The sequence below is a fragment of the Hippoglossus hippoglossus genome, chromosome 4 (assembly GCF_009819705.1).
Source record: "Hippoglossus hippoglossus isolate fHipHip1 chromosome 4, fHipHip1.pri, whole genome shotgun sequence".
Taxonomy (NCBI): Eukaryota; Metazoa; Chordata; class Actinopteri; order Pleuronectiformes; family Pleuronectidae; genus Hippoglossus; species Hippoglossus hippoglossus.
The window spans coordinates 10,948,115-10,965,903 of NC_047154.1; the positions used below are offsets into that span (position 1 = coordinate 10,948,115).

Below are 17,789 nucleotides of genomic sequence, written 5' to 3' on the forward strand. Positions count from 1 at the left end.
TAGACTCTTGCATAAAGGAACAGCTGCAGACACAACTCAGGATCAAACATATACAGATGTGTGGGGGTTTTTTTTGTGACTTAAATATCAAATATTTTGAATCTCATTTAATCAATAATTACACAGTGTCACACACTTTTACACAGTTCCCCTGCTGACAGTTAATGTGCACGTGTGGACCTACACAACAGCGAGCAATCAAGCTTGACTTAAAAATCTAACTTTTCTTGTGTAACATCCACCACAGCTCCAGTGTGAGCTGATCTAATTTACGGACTTGGGCGAAGAAGTAGGAAATGGCTCCTCAGCTGCCTGATTTAACCAACGGGAGTGTATGTTTAAAGATAGGTTTCACTCCCTGGGACCCGCCTGACAATCCCTGTAACCATCGTCACAGTTTTAGACCTAATGAGGAGCGGCAGTAATGGAGTGCTGCTCCGAGCCCGGCTCTGGGAGGACAGAGCAGGGAGCACCACAGCTGGAAAAGGAGATGAGCAGCGTCGCTTCACTTTGAAGGGAAAAAAACTTACAGCGTGAAACAGTGAAATACTCACTAAAGTGCTACTTCAAAAGTGTTAACCTTTACCAGGCTGCTCTGCCCTCACCACCTGAACGTGGGACACAGAGTTAGGAAAACACCAAGTCAGCACAGGTTGCCAGAGGAAAGTTCCATTCAAGTAAACGCAAACACAGCAGAAGGATCATAATTGCAGTAATTTATGCTGTGTTGTGCAGGACAGGGTCTTTTTTACACAATAGATAAATGGATAAGTGGATGTGGTTTGGGAGTCACTGGGGAACTTCAAAGATGGTGAGAGAGAGAGAGAGAGAGAGAGAGAGAGAGAGAGAGAGAGAGAGAGTGTGTGTGTGTGTGTGTGTGTGTGTGTGTGTGTGTGTGTGTGTGTGCCCAGTCAGGAGACATGAGCTTGGCAGGAGAAAGACCACAGACAACAGACATAAACACCTCTGGCATGGAAGGTCGCCCTCGAACTTCTAACCCCCGACAAATTGCTCACTTCAATCCTCCACAGTAAACCAGTTACAGTTGAGGCAAACAAGTGATGAAGGTTGTTTTTGTTTAGTTTTTCTAATTATTGAACCATAATTTCCTGAAAATGGCTAAGCTGAAATAAAATTGCCAGCTTTCTCATAGTTTTCGCCGAGGGAGACGAACAAATGCCCCAAGGAGATGCCACTATTTCCCAGAATGTAGTATTCATTTAAGGCATTGGTTTAAATGTTATGGATGATGATGTTGCAAAGGAGAGGGCATTCATGGGTAACTGGGTTAGGGAAATTAAATGGGACTGGGTTGGAAATCTGCATGCAAAGAGGGAAAGTGAACGCTGCAGGGTTTGACTTCTGCAATAACTTTGCACTGGCGAATTTGTGGCATTTTCCCTGCTCCGGCTAGCAGGACGCAAACGCAGAGCGAGAACCAAAACTAAGATAAACTATGAAAAGCGCAGACTTCAAAAAAAGTCCCCAGTGTCTTCAGACACCTCTTTCTTCCTGCACACCGACACATCTCCCTCCCTCCCTCCTTCCTTAACTCCCTCTTGCTTGCCGTCTCCCCCACTTTCCTTCTTCCCGCTGTCACTCGTCTTTCTGACTCTGTCCCCGGTTTGTTGTCTCCATCTGTCCGTCTCCATGTCTGTCTCTGTCAGACACAGATCCAGGAGCCCGTGCTCCACATGAGATCAAATGCTAAAACCACAGCACAGTTTAAGCTTGCCCAGAATGAACCTGCGAGGAGAGGAATCATAAACAATATTTGATCCTCCTGCTTCTGTCACTTCCAGACCTCCAGTCTCACACACACACACACACACAGCTTGAGGGCAGCACTTTCAGGCTTTGTTGCTTCCCTCAGATACAGGAAAGGTATACACAGACAGAGGAGCCTACTGGCCTTTTTCATTTAGACGGCAACAACGGTAAACAAACGGCACACAAAGACAGCGTCCTCTCGCTCGACGCCCATCTGCCTGCAGTCTGCACTCCACACGCTGTTTGATATTAAAAGACGACACGGGTGCAAACGGAGGTGGTGGTGGGAGGGAGGGAGGACAGAAAGATGGGAAGACAGATAGAGACGGACAGAAATGGAGACGCTAAATGTTTAGGCACGCCATGTGTGTGTGTGTGTGTAGGCTACGTTTACTGAAAGAGGCCAGAAAAATCTGTATGAAGAAGATATCGCCGTGCCAACGCCAACTCCATTCCCCAGCTCTCGCTCTCTCTTTCACTCTCTCTCTCTTTCACTCTCTCTTTCTCACCTCATCCCTCCATCCATACCTACTCTGCCTATTTTATGGATGTTATTATTATTCCTGCATGTCGTCATGTCGCCCCCGCTTTTCTCCTTCCCCCGAGCAAGAAAGCGGGCACCGCTGGCACCCAGCCAGATTACCCAATCAATCTCCTCTAGAGAGAGGGGGAGGGAGGGAGGGAGGGAGGCAAAGAGAGGGGGGGGGGGGGGGGGGAGTAAGAGCGTGGAACGGAGGGGAGGAAAGGAAAGAAAGAGCGGCAGGGGGAGTGGAGTGAGGGGGGTTGTTGGTGGTGAAAAAGACCTGAGAGGAATTGAAGCAGGAGAAACTGTGCAGGATGAGTAAATTCAGTCTTTGCAAAAAAAAATTTGAAAAAGGACAGAGACAAAGACGGTCGTGAGAGGGAAGGAAGGGTTCCGGCAGACGTGTGGCCTTAAATTAGACGAGTGAGCACCTGGTATGGCGACGCAGAGAGTTGTAGAGAATGGAAAACATAGAGGAAATCACACACGAGGGTCCAGACAAAGGCTCGGCCATCAGTGGTTGTTTACAGAGCGCGGCTCCTCCCCTCGTGCCACCTGTTACTGTGGTCCAAACGAACAAATGTTTAACCCTCTCAAAGAATCCCCGGGCAACAGCCAACAGTGCACCTCCGTCCATCTATGGTCTATGCACTGCATGCTGGGAACACATCAGATTAAAGCTGCAACACTTATTTTTCATTATATATTTAAGTGGGTTAATAGATTCACAGCTCAAACAATTAGACCAAAATTTAATTAGCATCTGTTTTGATAATCGATTAATTATTTGAGTCATTTATCAGGCAAAGGTGACAAACGTTTGCTTGTTGCAGCTTCTCAAATGCGAGGATGACAGTAAATTAATATAATTTGGTTTTGGACTAACAAGACATTTTTAGATTTGCTATACTGGTCTTAGGGAAACTGTGATGGGTAAATTGCACTAAATTATTGAGAATCATTAGTTCCCATTTAAGACACTAATGCAAAGAATGTTTCAATTCACAAAAACATCCATTTGGTTTTTCTCTTTGTTAACGTGCTATTTTTGGATAAGGTGCGACTTTCTATAGAAAATGTCAGATGCCCATGTTTGACTCCTCCATCTCAGCCACCGCCGTGACAGTTGTCATCAGTGAGCCGAGAGCTGAGGGGAGTCAGTGAAGCACTGCGATGAATGACGCACTTGTGGCACTAAATCTGTGACACTCCGCAGGCAGTGAACCCGGGTTGGCATGAAACGCAGATGTTCAGGGTTGCGACCTCTGACTGGGGCGAAGCAAAATGTCTGCGACAACAAGGCCGGAGTGTATCACTTCCTGAAAGACTGTTTGTCTGTGATTGCAAGGGTGATTGTGTGTGTGTGTGTGTGTGTGTGTGTGTGTGTGTGTGTGTGTGTGTGTGTGTGTGTGTGTGTGTGTGTGTGTGTGTGTGTGTGTGTGTGTGTGTGTGTGTTTGAGAGAGAGAGAAAGAGAGAGAGAGAAGGAGACACAGAGAAAACAGTCTCATTCTTATATCTCCTTAAATTTAAAGAATGCGTTTGTGTGTGTTTGTGTGTGTTTGTGTGTGTGTGTGTGTGCAATATGTATTCTTTCTTCCTCCCAAAGCTCAAGTCTCTTAATCATTCATATTGAGATAATAAAGATGTGCCGTGCTCTTCAAATCAAACACGTTCCCTCAACAAAGTGCTCTTTTGAGGAACATCCACATTCCCGCAGACAAGACGACTATGAGATGTGCAGATCTCTTTTAGGGAATAAACATGATTAAACGGCAATGTGAAGAGGAAGGACAGAAACACAACTCAGACAATTAAGACGACAAGAAAGGCAACTTAAATTACTTTACAGAGGTACAAGACTTCAGGCTGTTCCGTCTCTTTATGATACAGTATCATCTCTCTGAGAGGGAGCCGCTCATTTGCATACAAGTGTGGGTGTGTGATATGCACACAAATGTGTCGGCATGTGCGAGTTTTTTTTTATGCCTGGCTATGATAGCAGATTCACCATCCAGGGGTGAAGCCAACCAGCAATCCAGCCAGTCAGAGACCTCCAGTTCTGGGAGTGCGGCCAGGGCTCCAATCCCACCACATTCCCCTGGATTAGCTGTCAACCAGTCCCCAGATCTGAGGATTAGCACATTATATTCCATTATCTTCCCCAAACTGGAGAGTCCACAAAGTCTACATCATCGCTCTCAAACAGGGCCAGTAGGACAGGGCTGAGTAAGAGCTGCCTTCAATCTGGGCCAAATTGAGCCAAACTGAGCCAAGCCAAACCAAATCTGTAACTAAGACTCGACTCCGGCTCAATGTTGCCTAGCAACCTAATTAGTTCCAGGAAACAAATAAGCAAACTGTTTTTCTTTCAAATTAATTTTACAGCAGTTATCCACAATAAACTGACGGCATAGATACTAGAGAAAAAATATAAATTATGTAAAAAATTAAATAAAGTCTAAACGAAAGAATCCTGGTTTATCTTTCGTAGATTCCTCTTTCGCTATTCCTGCTGAGCAGCACGCAAAGCGGAGTGTGTGTGACTCCTGGGAGCCGTGTTGTTTTTCACTCTGTGATCCGGGGAGACTCGGGGGAATGAGGGAGCCGTTATCAGCTAGGGGCCGTGATAGAGACTTGATCGGGCCGTCGGTCTGCGGGGACCGAGGAGCCACAGTTAATCAGAGACAGACAGACCCCTCATCCCCCGGGGAATCACACACTTTGACCCTGACACTCTCTCTCCTTCTACTGTCGCACAAACACACACACACACACACACACTCACACACAGTAACAGTCCTAACAGCACATGTGCTCACTCACACCTAGTCCTGCATTTTACCTCGTCTTAGTCCCGGCCACACCCTCTGTGCACGCACACACATTGCGGTATTGACTCTGGTTTTGGGTTGAATCTGAAGTTCCAACATTTATAATCACCAACAGACCAAATCAAAGAAAGAACATTTTATACTATTCCTTGTAGTGTAGCCAAACACTGTTTAGAAAGACTTCATTTTAAAGTCTAGTGGAAATCCCAAATTTTCCAAAAAGAGAGCATACGAGTTTGAGTTGTATAAAAATGATGCACCAGACAACTGAAATATCTGAAGTGTTTGATTTGAATATTTGACTCAGTGTAAGAACTCAAAAAGCGTCAATAAAGAATGAAAAGAAAGGGATTTTTTAAATCTTAAAACAATATAAAGGGAGTCAAAAGTGAAAGTCTTCTTCAGATTTCTTTCCTGATGCGTCAACAACAAATCCGCCCTCGTCTGACAGCTCGCTCTCTGAACTGGTGCCAGCTCAAAGCCAGGTCAAACCACACTTTCTGAATCATTGGCCCAGAACAAAGTCATGTGTTTGTCTGTTAAAAAAAAAAAAACACCTCGTAGCCTCCCATTACTCCCACACTTCAAATATCGCACTGCAATTGGAGTTCATTTCATTAACACCCCATTAGAATTAGTGCTCCCGACTGATTTACGTCGCCACAGGCTGAAACATATGGACTTTTAAAACGCGTCTTTAACAGTGGCAAGAGTTTGCAGCTTGAAAAACCCTCCCACAGCCTTACATTGACCAGACCTGTCAGAGCGGAGCTGTTAAAGAGCTGACACGCAGGTATCCAGCTGGCCTACCTCTGGAGAAAGGTGTAGGAAATTATATGGCATTTAGATTAATTAGACACAGTTGTCAGATTTAATTAACTACTAGGTTTAATTAACCATGTAATTAATCTTATGGTTGTCCAACATACTCACACACACAGAGGGAGGTACGGAACGGAGACACACACATCAACACGTGCCCACACACACACACACATGTGCGTAGTACATGCACAACAAATGTAATCTGTACGGCTGACAAGTGCTCACACTTTTGCTGTCAAACCTCATAAGAGGGTTCAACTGAATGGGCGAGTGGCTACGGGCTAAAAGAGCCTGAATGAAATGATGGAATGGTAAGAATAGCAACTTTAATCTATTTCAGCTTTCACTTCTGCCCAGGTGGAACCATCATCTAGTAGCTGGAGCGGCCTGTCCAGTCAACTTCCTGTCCCAGTAACCTTTCTTTAAAAGGTACTGCAGTGCTAGGTAGATTCGAAACCTACCTTTGGAATGGGCTATTTGCTCGGACTGTGGCGATGCTGGTTGCAGCTTTGTTTCTGGAACTGTAAAAGTGACCTGCAGTAATTGAGGCGCAGCGAGTAAAGACCTGCTGCTGGACTCAGCCCACAGAACCCTGCAGCTGCACCCCCACTGCTGCACAAAGAGCTGTCCACCTGTTTAATTCAAGGTTCAGTGAAGCTCGACTTAGCATGCAGAACCCCGGGAATCAGCTGTCATTGCCTTTGTCATGATCGACTTACATGGATGGTCCATCCGCCGTTGCTACAGATTACATCCACATTACCATGTTTTCATTTGAAATCATAACGACTCTACCGATACGTCTGAAGAAGTTTGTAAACAGTTATATGGACACTCACAACCGCTTGCTGATTGCGTCTTTTAGGTCACAACTTAGCCTTTGCTGATTGGTCAGGCTCGTTTCACATGACCCCCTCCCGAAAGAAAACAACCAGCATTAGCCTCGGCTACATGTGTAGAACCCAACATGGATAATCTAATACAAGTGTTATTACTCTGTTGTCTTTGCTAACTGCTGCAGTTAAATTCTGTATTTTACAGTGATGCTGCAGGACTGAGTTAATAGAAGAATCAAACAATGTAATACATACACAGTATTTAACATAGTAAAGGATATAAATCAATTCTAAAACATATTAAGGTAAGGTCTGCGAGGGTCATGTTCACATCAATATGGTCATTTGCAATAATGAAAGCCAACAAAGACTCTATTCTCACAGCCAGCCATCAGCCAGCTCTGGTGCGTGTGTGTGTGTGTGTGTGTGTGTGTGTGTGTGTGTGTGTAGTAGGTTACTGATCGACTACTTCAGCCCTTCAGAAGATGAGAGGGTCAAGGGGTCTGCAGACTATTACCTTTCATCACCCCGTCCAGCCCCTGCAGCCACAACCAGCAAAGCTTGCCCAGCTCCAAAAGTGTCCTGTGTGTGTGTGTGTGTGTGTTTGTATGCGTTGTGTGCGAATGTGTGTGTGTTAATGTGCTCATGTTATCAGCCAGCTGCTTTATGTGCTTTGACCTTTACAGAAACAGTGAGTGGACCAATAAATAGCCAGGCAGCACCGCGACCTTTCACCCCACACTGACAATTTGGCTGAGGGGTCAGGGGGTCGGCGTTTGAGGAAGTGCGGCCGGCAGCTGAGTCGAGGGAAGCAACCAAGATGGATTGTGTGAAACGAGGAAGAATGGCATGAAGAGCTCTGTCAGACGTTAAAAGTTTAAACATGGAAGTCAATGGGCTTCGCCATAAAATATAGAACTGGTGGTCATAGATGCTGCATTTTTAAAAGCAGGCTATTTCAGATGTTTACCTCAGAGACTGTCCCACCTCAACCAGAGGCTGCAGCAGCAGACACGCAGACAGTAAGAAACATGTCAAAACAAGAACCAGCAGCATTATCACAGTCAGAAACGTCCCACACACTCTTGGTGTGCTCGCATACGCTCGTAACCACGTGTGAAAGCGTGTGGTTGTGTGGTTGTGTGTGTGTGTGTGTGTGTGTGTGTGTGTGTGTGTGTGTGTGTGTGTGTGTGTGTGTGTGTGTGTGTGTGTGTGTGTGTGTGTGTGTGTGTGTGTGTGTGTGTGTGTGTGTGTGTGTGTGTGTGTGTGTGTGTGTGTGTGTGTATTTGCGTCCCTCGCACACAACCCAAGGGTTGGTTAAGTTCACTCACATAGTCATGGAAAGCCTTGGCCTCGCTGGAATGTTCGCATGTCTCCCTCCGGTCCGGGGCAGCGCAGTACAGATCCCAGAATACACTGTGCACACAGGACGACAGAGCGACATTGGTTAGACACTTTGCTGCAAGATCCAAACACACATCACCTGGTTCTTGTGTTTCTGTTGTGGACAAGGTTGCAAATATCTGATGGAGATAAGTTTGTGTTGAGTGCTCTGAGTGCCTGTGTGAAATGATGAACAAATCTGCACAGTCAGCTGAAGCAGGTTGTGTTTGGAATGTTTCAGTAGTGATATGAAAATGGTAGAAATAAAAGATATCATTCTTTTTATATACAGTATATTTCGAGGTAATAAAAACACATATTTTTGTTCCTTTAACAAACATTAAACAACATTTATAAGAATTTCTCATTGTTCACGTGAAGAGCTTTTGTGAATGATGATGATAAGAATCATTGAGGGACCAAACTGAAGTGAATAATGACACACTAAGAGACTCGTGTCAGTTTCATTCTTAAGTTTTATTTATCAAGTCCAAGTACAAATGTGACAGCTGAGGTTAATGGCATCTTAACATAAGCAGCAGCACAACCACTTTATTTGACTTTATAAGTTTGGAAAAGTCTGTTGAGAGCAAAACAGAAGTTTGATGTACAAATGTAATAAATGTCTTCAACGTAAGACCATGCATGAAGCTTCTTTACTTCATAAAACACACAAATTAGCAAAATTATTATATAAATTGGGAATTATCTGATCTAAAAACACAAAAACAAGGCCTGCAACACATAATTTGTAGTCCCAAGCTGGGACTCAAACCTGGAACCTTTTGCTATGAGGCAACACTGCTAACCACTGTCAACCATGCTGCCTCCAAAACACTAAGATTACATCATTAAATTGCTTGTTTTGTCCATAAACCCCTCAGTATTTCATAAGACATCAAAAAGCAGGAACCACTGATTTTTTTAAACTATTTTACAAAATCTAAGGTCATACCATCATTGTATTATATTTTATTTTGAATTTATTGTTTTGCACAATGTATTACTCCTTTTTTTGTAAATAAATCTCAGTTTTTTGCTTGACAATTGTGCTTTCTGATTTAAAATTTATTTTAATTTCTTTTGATGATCTGTAAAGCACCTTGAAACTACGTGATGTAGTTAATAAATAAAACTGCCTTGCCTTTACCTTTTCAGCTTGAAATACACAAGGAAACACTCTTAACTTACTGTTTTTAACACATTTCCACAAAGTAGTGAGATTTTTTTTTAAAACAGTGTAAAACCCAGAAGCTCCTCCAGTCACATTAAGTGCAGACTCCACTGTACAGCCCAGCCTGAAGCCTGGAGCTCAGGAAGGAGCTGTCCCCAAATGTTCCTCTCAGCCGGCCCCGCTGACCTGCAGGTTATTGACCAATCAGCTGTGATTATGTTACTTACTGCCCAATCAGCCATACTCATATTGGTTAATTAGACCAATCCCCCACTCCTCCAGGGCAGCAGGGGCCACTAGGTCCCACTCCAAACAGGCCCTTAATTACTGCACTGAAATTAAGTACCTGGTAAGCCAGTCCACATTAAGGACTTCTCCTTCTTCGAGATTATTGATTTCATGGGCAGCATACAAAAAAAAAAGCAAACTGCTGAATTCATGAGACGAAATTCTTGCTGCCATTTAAAGGTGCAAATAAACTGGTACATGCATTCTTTGTGCTGATGTTGGGAGCAGCCGTGATACTTGATATGACAGTCTGCGAAATGGAGCAGAAAATATTAGCTGATTGCCCAGAACTGTCAGAGAATGGCTCAGTAGCCCCCTTGTCAAATGTCGGTCATTTCCCCTTCACAATTAAATGTTTGATTTCACGGTTTAATGTTATTATCCCCTAAATACGGTTATTATAAAACACTGGTGATCGCTGATGTACACTCTCCCTTTTTGGGCATCAAGGAAACAAGAGTGCGACAATAAATGTGAAAATAAAAAGAACAATAAATTACAACCCAGCAGCTCACAGCGCCAACCTCTCAAAGCACATGAGCTCAAATAGAAATGTGTTATTAAAGTATTTAAAGATTAAAAGACAGAGTTGGTGCCCCGAGGCCTCGACGGGAGCCCTGGGGTCCCCTCTAGACAAGGAGGGCAAAGATGGCGCAGAAAACATATGGCGTGTGTGTGTGTGTTTTGTGCTGCCCTTCTGTCACTTGACAATAAAGCCTGTGTACATTATCATATCTATCGGATGGTACTAAAGAGATTGCCGCTCCGTCAGAGGAGCGACGACGGCGAGAAGGCACAACCATCGCAAATCCAATCAGCTCTCAGGGAAATGAAACGGGACGCAGGTTACAGTTTGTTACGAAAACACACAACCAGGTGTGGGAACAGGGGGGGGAGCAAGGTGATCTAACATCTCCTGGCCCCATACATCTGAAATATATTGCGATTTGAACAGCTGACCTGCGTCTGAGCCGCGGAGGGAAATCTCATTCTGTGTCTCTCTGCATAATCGGAGGCAGCATCGCAGGTGGGCGGGACTAAAGACTTTCATTATTCTGATATTATTTTAGGTGGATGACATAGGATGCATGTTTCTGCATGGAGTTAGAGTGTGACGAAAGGGAAATGAAACAGGCCGCCAGGTGTCAACAGGTGACTCATTCAAGAGCAAAATGTAATTCTATAATATTAATTAATCACAGACCCTTGAGTGATCCAATCACAAGATCAGGTCTGAGCGCACTCAAATGCTTTCTGAACGCACCCTCAGATCCGATCACTCCAACCACATTCAGGGGTGGTCTGGGACACATGGGACCACATTCTTTTCTCTGCTTAAACCCATGTTATGTTGGCCGAGAAGTCACACACAAGCGTATTAATGGAAAACACAAATGCAAGAGCAACAATACAACTACAAGCGCCACAACACAACCGCAGAAGCCAAGGCACAACTACAAAAGTCAAACAGCGGAAACACAATCACAACAGAAGTGTGCAACCCTGACAAGCCAGTCGCTGCTTAAAATGTGATGTTTGTCTATTTGAGGTTTTACGGTAAACATGCTTGGAGCACCCAAAAAGGAAGAACGCACCTGTACCGCAACACCTGAAATAGACAAGCATCAAATTGTAATACTTGTCTTTGCTTGTCATTTTCGTTTTTGTTTTGTTTCTGTTGTGCGGCTTTTGCATTCGTGTTTTCTATTAATTCTCTTGTGTGAATCGTCTCGGCTGCCGTACAAATGCGTCCTTGGCCGCCTACTCAGCTGATGTTCTCTGACCCGCTACAGTTCCACTATGAATTAAATGTGTTTTTACGCTTCTCAGTGACAATACTTGATTTGTTTGTGCTCACCGCTACAATATCAACACGGAGCACCACATGATGATTTTCAAACGAGTACAATCTTTCTTCAGAGTAGATCTGGGTGCGGCTCATTGATTCATTCAGCCCCTCCTATCTCTGCAAGCTTCCTTTATCTCTCGCTCACACTTACAAAACAGACACAATGTCATTGGATATAAATGTTAAACCTGGTAAAAACATAATTTGGTCTTCGTGGACAGAAATGGTGGCCCTGTTTATTTGCATATAGAGCAGGCAAGTGATATCCAATCACAATAGGTCACAGGACACACATTCAGGAAACATTTTAATTCCAGGTATGAACAGACTAATTAAACACTCGTGATTAGATGTCTCAGGATGGACATTAACACCACGTTTGAATAGGGACACAGATTTTCAAACTAAATTTTCAGGGTCCGGATGAAGTCAGGGGGGAAATTATCTGTTCTACTGTAACATCTCATGTGTTGTTCGTCAAAATCTGGATGTGACCATTGTTAGCGCAGGTCCCACCCACTTTAAGAGGGAAAGCCTGTGACAGAGTTGTTGTCGCTTCCTTTTCAGATTAATCTTCAGAAAAGATCTGGGAAGTCAACAAACGCGGTTAATTAGCAGCAGCAATCTGCGGGAAATCTTGTTCTCTGCACACAGTAAATTTTCTATCCAATTATCTAATCGTTTCCATCTAATCTCCTCATCATGGGAAGCTCTTTATGGTATTATGTGGAGTAACTGGTGGTATTTGAGCCACACAACTCCATAAAGAGGGAAACTTTTAACTGCTCTTACTTTGAGTGGTCACAGGAGGGATTTAAATCTCAGCTCAGAGTCGTGCAAAGTATTTTTTTTGTATCCACTCAAATGAGAAAAAAGGCTAAAAGAAACACGAGCTTGCACTGTCAGAACACACACACACACACACACACACACACGCAATCACACACACACAAACACGCACTTTGTATCCAGAACAGAAGAGGGAAGGATTAGCGTCCAGCCGTCCAGAAGAAGACAATTACTAAATTTAAATGTCATCATGATAATTATTTGCAATTAACTGTGGTTTGACAAAGCCAGTGGTTACAATGTGCTTTTCCATTATAATAAGGAGAGTAAACAAAGGGACGGAAAAGACAGGCTGCTGATGGCAGGTCTACAAGATAATCCTGCGCGTGTGTCTGGTCGTACATCTAACCAGCCTGTAAGTCGGTCAGAAGAGAGAAGAAATAGAAATTAAGACAGATATGGAGACGAATGTAGATAAGGAGGGGGCTCGCAGAGCATCAGTGAAAGAACCAGAGTCCGAAAAATAAAGTTACCGAGAGGCCCACCGTGCCGTCTTCCCCCGTCTTATCAGAACAGACTCTTCTTAATGGGACAAAATGCTGCAATCACAGAGCGGAGGCGGAGAAGCACAACCCTTCCAGTTGTCTTTATTACCTTGACTCAAGTAGCAGCTATTCTCCTGGTAGCAGCAGTGCGTTCAGCGAGCAGGAGGAGACAACAACATCACTGTGCCATGTAAATCAGGAACACTCCCTTTGGACTGTGGCTAATAAATACAGCAACTGTCATTGCAAGAAGATGAACGGCTTAACAAACAAAAAAAGGAAGTTGTACCGTGTGTATAATACAGGTGGAGTGTACTCCTGCTCTCAGGTACACTGCACATGAGAGACTTTCTGGACAGCCAGAAAGTGGGAGAGGAAAATTAATTCCAGCGTAGGCAGTGCTGGCATCTTGAGTTAACGTGTGTTGTTTCTGCAAAGAAACCTGCACCATCTTCTCTGGGCTCATGACTGACTACAAACCCTGCCGCATCCCAGAGGTGACATAAAGGTGCAACACAGCAGCTGACTTTCATTCAGGGTGTCCACTCCCTCAATCAATGTGACAAGAGGGCTTGTGGTCGACCAAGTAAAATCTCTCGTTGAACTCTGCGTGTTGAATTCTGTGTTTGCAAACTAACCCATTAATCACATCAACAGCTCTAAGTTGAAAAGATTCTTATCTGAAACTACACAGCCAAGACTGGCGATTTAAACGAGTCTGATTCATTCTAAACTCAACCACTTACAGTTGTTTGGTGTCTGCCATTTCAGAAAGTACCTGATGTCTGCATTAGGATATTGGTGTACACCTAAAGACTGAGAGCATTTTCACACATAAAAGTCCAATGATCATTCTTTGTGAACATTTCATCCAAAAATTTAAATTCAATCATTATCTACTCACCACTATGAGGATGGATGGGGTGGGTGAAGTGTTTGAGTCAACAAAACACTTTTTGAGTTTCAGGGGTAAACAGTGTTGCAGCCAAATCCAATACAATTGAAGTAACTGGGGACTGATTCTTCAAACGTAAAAAAACAACAGAAAAAAACATAAAATGCCTCCATACTGCTCCTGTGGTGTCTTCCAAGTGTCCGTAAGCACGACATGCAAATAACTAATTTACACCATGTTTTCAGCCTAAATGTCCACTGTTACTCTCCTTCAGAGCCGTGTTCGTTCACGCGCACACATCGCACAAGCTCTCGCCGCTATGCACTATGCTGAAACTCCAAAAGTGTTTTGTGGACTCAAACACTTCACCCACCCCTCCATCGGCATAGCGGTGAGTGGATAATGAGTGAATTTTCATTTTTGGGTGAACTATCCTATACATCCTATCATCATCACATACATTCGCTGTGTCGACCTATACTTGACATTGGTTGGTTTGGGCACCTGACATCAATGTGTCATCATTTCAGCTGTTGTATCAGCATTAGCGCATTTTTTAAAAATAATAACATTATAAATGGAGAAAATTAATGAACTAGTTCATTTTGATAACTTCGTTGCCAATGTATTATCATTATTGCATTACCACCATCACAACCTTCAGTACTCAACACAAGTACGAATGGGCCAAAGGAACGCACTCATTGTTTGAACATTATATCATCTGAAATGAAGATCAGTGTTTCCCGCATTCGTTCGAAATCCGAACTATCCAACACTGTTAAATGAACTGAACCATGGTTCTAAACTTTGGTCCGTTGGTCCAGACAATGGTTTGGAGGAACCTTTCACACCTGTTAATTTGGTTCAGACTCGAATTTTGAAAGCACTAATCCAAGATACCATGTCCACTGCAAGCCTTGAAGTCACACCAGAGAATAAGTCTAAATGAACCATTTAAATTTTTTATGCATGTGTATTAAGTACATTTGTATAAATTTTCGTTAACAACAGAAACCAGGTACAGTCAGTGTATCGCTCTTTTTGAATCAGCAGAGCGGACTGTATTTGTATTAATGTTGGATTATATTTATAGTCAATGTTGTTGACACTGTCCTCCCTCTCACCAAGTGGGAAATATCGTCTCTGTCAGAAATCCCCAACGTCTCCGACTCTGATTTACAATTAGGAGGCAGATGTGAATGGTTTTTCCAACTCGGCCGCTCGTATTTATGATCTGAATGATATGACGTGAAGAAAGAAGGAAAATTAGACGAGGAGAAGAGAAGGAGAAGGAGAAGGGTGGAGAAGAGTCTGATGCCTGTGTTTACAAAGAGCAGTCCAGACATTTAGGAGCGGAGGGTGGTTGCACTCTCACTGTTTTCTTTCCCCCTCACAAACAAGAATTTCAGCCAGAGGCTATCACACAGAGGAGGATCCCTCCACATACTGTTGTTGTGCTGAGGTTTTCATGTGCGCGTTAATGTTTTCCCGTGATGGGGGTGGGGGTGCTGAGGATTCATCGGCCATCCAGTGAAAACTGGTTAAGGCAATCGATTTTTGGGATAAGGAGACAACTAGCAGCAGCCAATAGAGAGGGAGCTAATGACACAATCAACACCTGCAGTCCTCGCTGAGCCCTTTCTTTATCCCTCCACCCATAACAACAGATGTGGATGAGTGACCCCCACCGCCAGCCTGCCTCCCCCTCCCCCCCTTACAGCCACGGTCTTGTTCTGGAGACCCCCTCCACCACCTACCAACGGCGTCCTACAGGAAGCAGCCGCAGAGGCAGAGACAGGAGGGGAGAAGAAAAACCCCAAGTGAGGTGCTGAGGAGGGGTGGTGGGGCTGGGGGGGGGGGGGGGGGGGTGTGGAGGGGTCGGGGTCTTACATTTAGGCTGTTTAACACAAAAGAAAGCTGGAATGCAAAGAGTTAATCCGTTCGGGGGTCTCTCTCTTCCGCAAACAAAGGGACAGGCCTCCAGACAAAGGTTGAGGGAGGGGGGGAGCGAAAAAGGGTGAGGGACGAGGGAGGTTGGTGGCTTTCCTACCATCTGGAGCTTTTGTTTTGGGGGAGGCTGGAGGTTGAAAGGGGGGCGGTGGGGGTGGGTTGCTGGGTGGCATAGGGGTGGACAGAGGACCGCTCCTCCCAGCCGACCCCCAGACCCCACTCCCCCCCAGTGAGTCTTCCCGTCCACGTGCTGCATGGGCCCAGACAGACGCCCCTCAGCTAGGTCATACTACACTGGAGCCCTGCCCTGCTCAGTCTGGCTAATCATCAGCCTGCTCTCCAACTGACACACACACACACACACACACACACACACACACACACACACACACACACACACACACACACACACACACACACACACACACACACACACACACACACACACACACACACACACACACACACACACACACACACACAAGGTCATCTCCCACTCTCTGCTGAAATACGGTACATCAATACAGTCAGAAGTCACACTACGAGCGAGAATGGTTTCCCTTTCAATTTCAAACACTCTCTCTCTCTCTCTCTCTCTCTCTCTGTCACACACACACACAAACACACTCCCCGAGGTTTTGGGTAGGAGACGAGAGCAGACGTACACGCCGCTGTATGTTTGTGTATGTCATTCTGTCAGTATTACTGGTAGCTGTCCAATTGAGAGCTGTCAGGTTGAAAGAAGCCAGGCTCTTAAAGGACCATTATGAACTGTGTCAACAGGCTGCACAATTACAACACATGCTGAGGCCACAGAGGATGAATGAGCGAAGCCGCATGTCCGGGTTTATTACACAGGGCCAGCCAGGGGGTTTTGCGGATGAGGGGGATAGCATGAATGACAAACAAAGCGGGCCCTGTCAAACCTCTTATCCCGGCTCTCGTTGCCTCTCATGCTTTTGCCTTGCTAAGGATTCAGCGTCTCAGCCTCCCTGTCTGCCTGCCTGTTTGTCTCTTTGTCTCCATCCTTCCCAGCTGCCCAGCTTTCTCCTTCTCGCCTTTCTGCTCCCCTCTCTTTGACTTCCAGTTGGATTTTTTCTAGTTCTTGGCCTGACAACAAGAAAAACGGGGGGAATCCTACATTTGGGTGTTCCCCTTCCCTCTTATTCACACATGGAGAAAAACAGTGTATGTATCAGGCAATAAGCCCACTGACGTCATTCTTCCAGCAGGATAGAAAACACTGCTTTGTATTTGTGTCTAGCATTAACAGATCTGATTTGAATGTCGATGCTGAAGGGAACGACGGAAAACCCACATCAGAGTCAAAGGAGCATCAGGTTTAAAAGAGTCTCAAAAACTTTACAGTGGTGCAGATGTTTCAAGCTGCAATTAAGTTACATTAAAAACCTCAGAGCTGCAATTTACATCAAAACTGCCGCTCCTTATCATCACAATTCAGTCGCACATGAAACACACATCTTTAGATCCAATGTGACTTACACTTTGAGAGAGTCACTATCTCTGATGTCCATCGCAAATATTAATCCCCATAAATCCTCTTAGAAATCATAGAGAAGAGACGCTACGTATTTCTCCAGATATTGGTTGAGAGTCTTTACGTTTTAACTGAGGTTTTCTTCAGTACAACCATAGGCACAGGGCAAAGAAGAATTGGTAATTAGTCATTCAGAATGCTTTAAATGGTGCCAATTTACAAATACAGACAAACTCCCCGGCTTCATCCAGACTACTACATTTTAATTTAAGAATGCACTGTGGCAGGACAGAACAACTGCTGTTTTGGAGCAGTGAAGAAGAATGGATTTCTGGCAACAGAAAATTGCAGTTTCATCAAGGTGTAACTAAAAAACTTAAAAAGAAGTCTGCAGATGCCCGACTTGGTATTTTTGGCAGAATCTGAGGCTTTTCCAATGCTGGTATAAGTATTGGAAAATCTCTTTTTTCAGGTGTTGGTATAGACGGGGATAATTACTGATGTGCACTTAACACTTCTGTGGACAGAGTTTATTTTTGGTTTTAAAAAGCCATTTTAAAATAGAAAACACATTAGTTTGAATGTAGCCTCTGTATATTCTCTGGACAATGGCCTGACAGTGGCATTTG

The 17,789-nt window shown here is 44.3% G+C and overlaps 1 protein-coding gene across 2 annotated transcripts in view; it reads right to left on the reverse strand.

Moving 5' to 3' along the window:
- The window catches only part of ssbp4 (single stranded DNA binding protein 4), an 89,697-nt gene that overhangs the window by 56,435 nt on the left and 15,473 nt on the right, over window positions 1-17,789 (reverse strand). For both annotated transcript variants that reach the window (XM_034584280.1, XM_034584281.1), the window contains exon 4: window positions 8,118-8,202. In XM_034584280.1, the coding sequence (XP_034440171.1) occupies window positions 8,118-8,202 (85 nt within the window). The remainder of the gene's footprint in view (window positions 1-8,117; window positions 8,203-17,789) is intronic.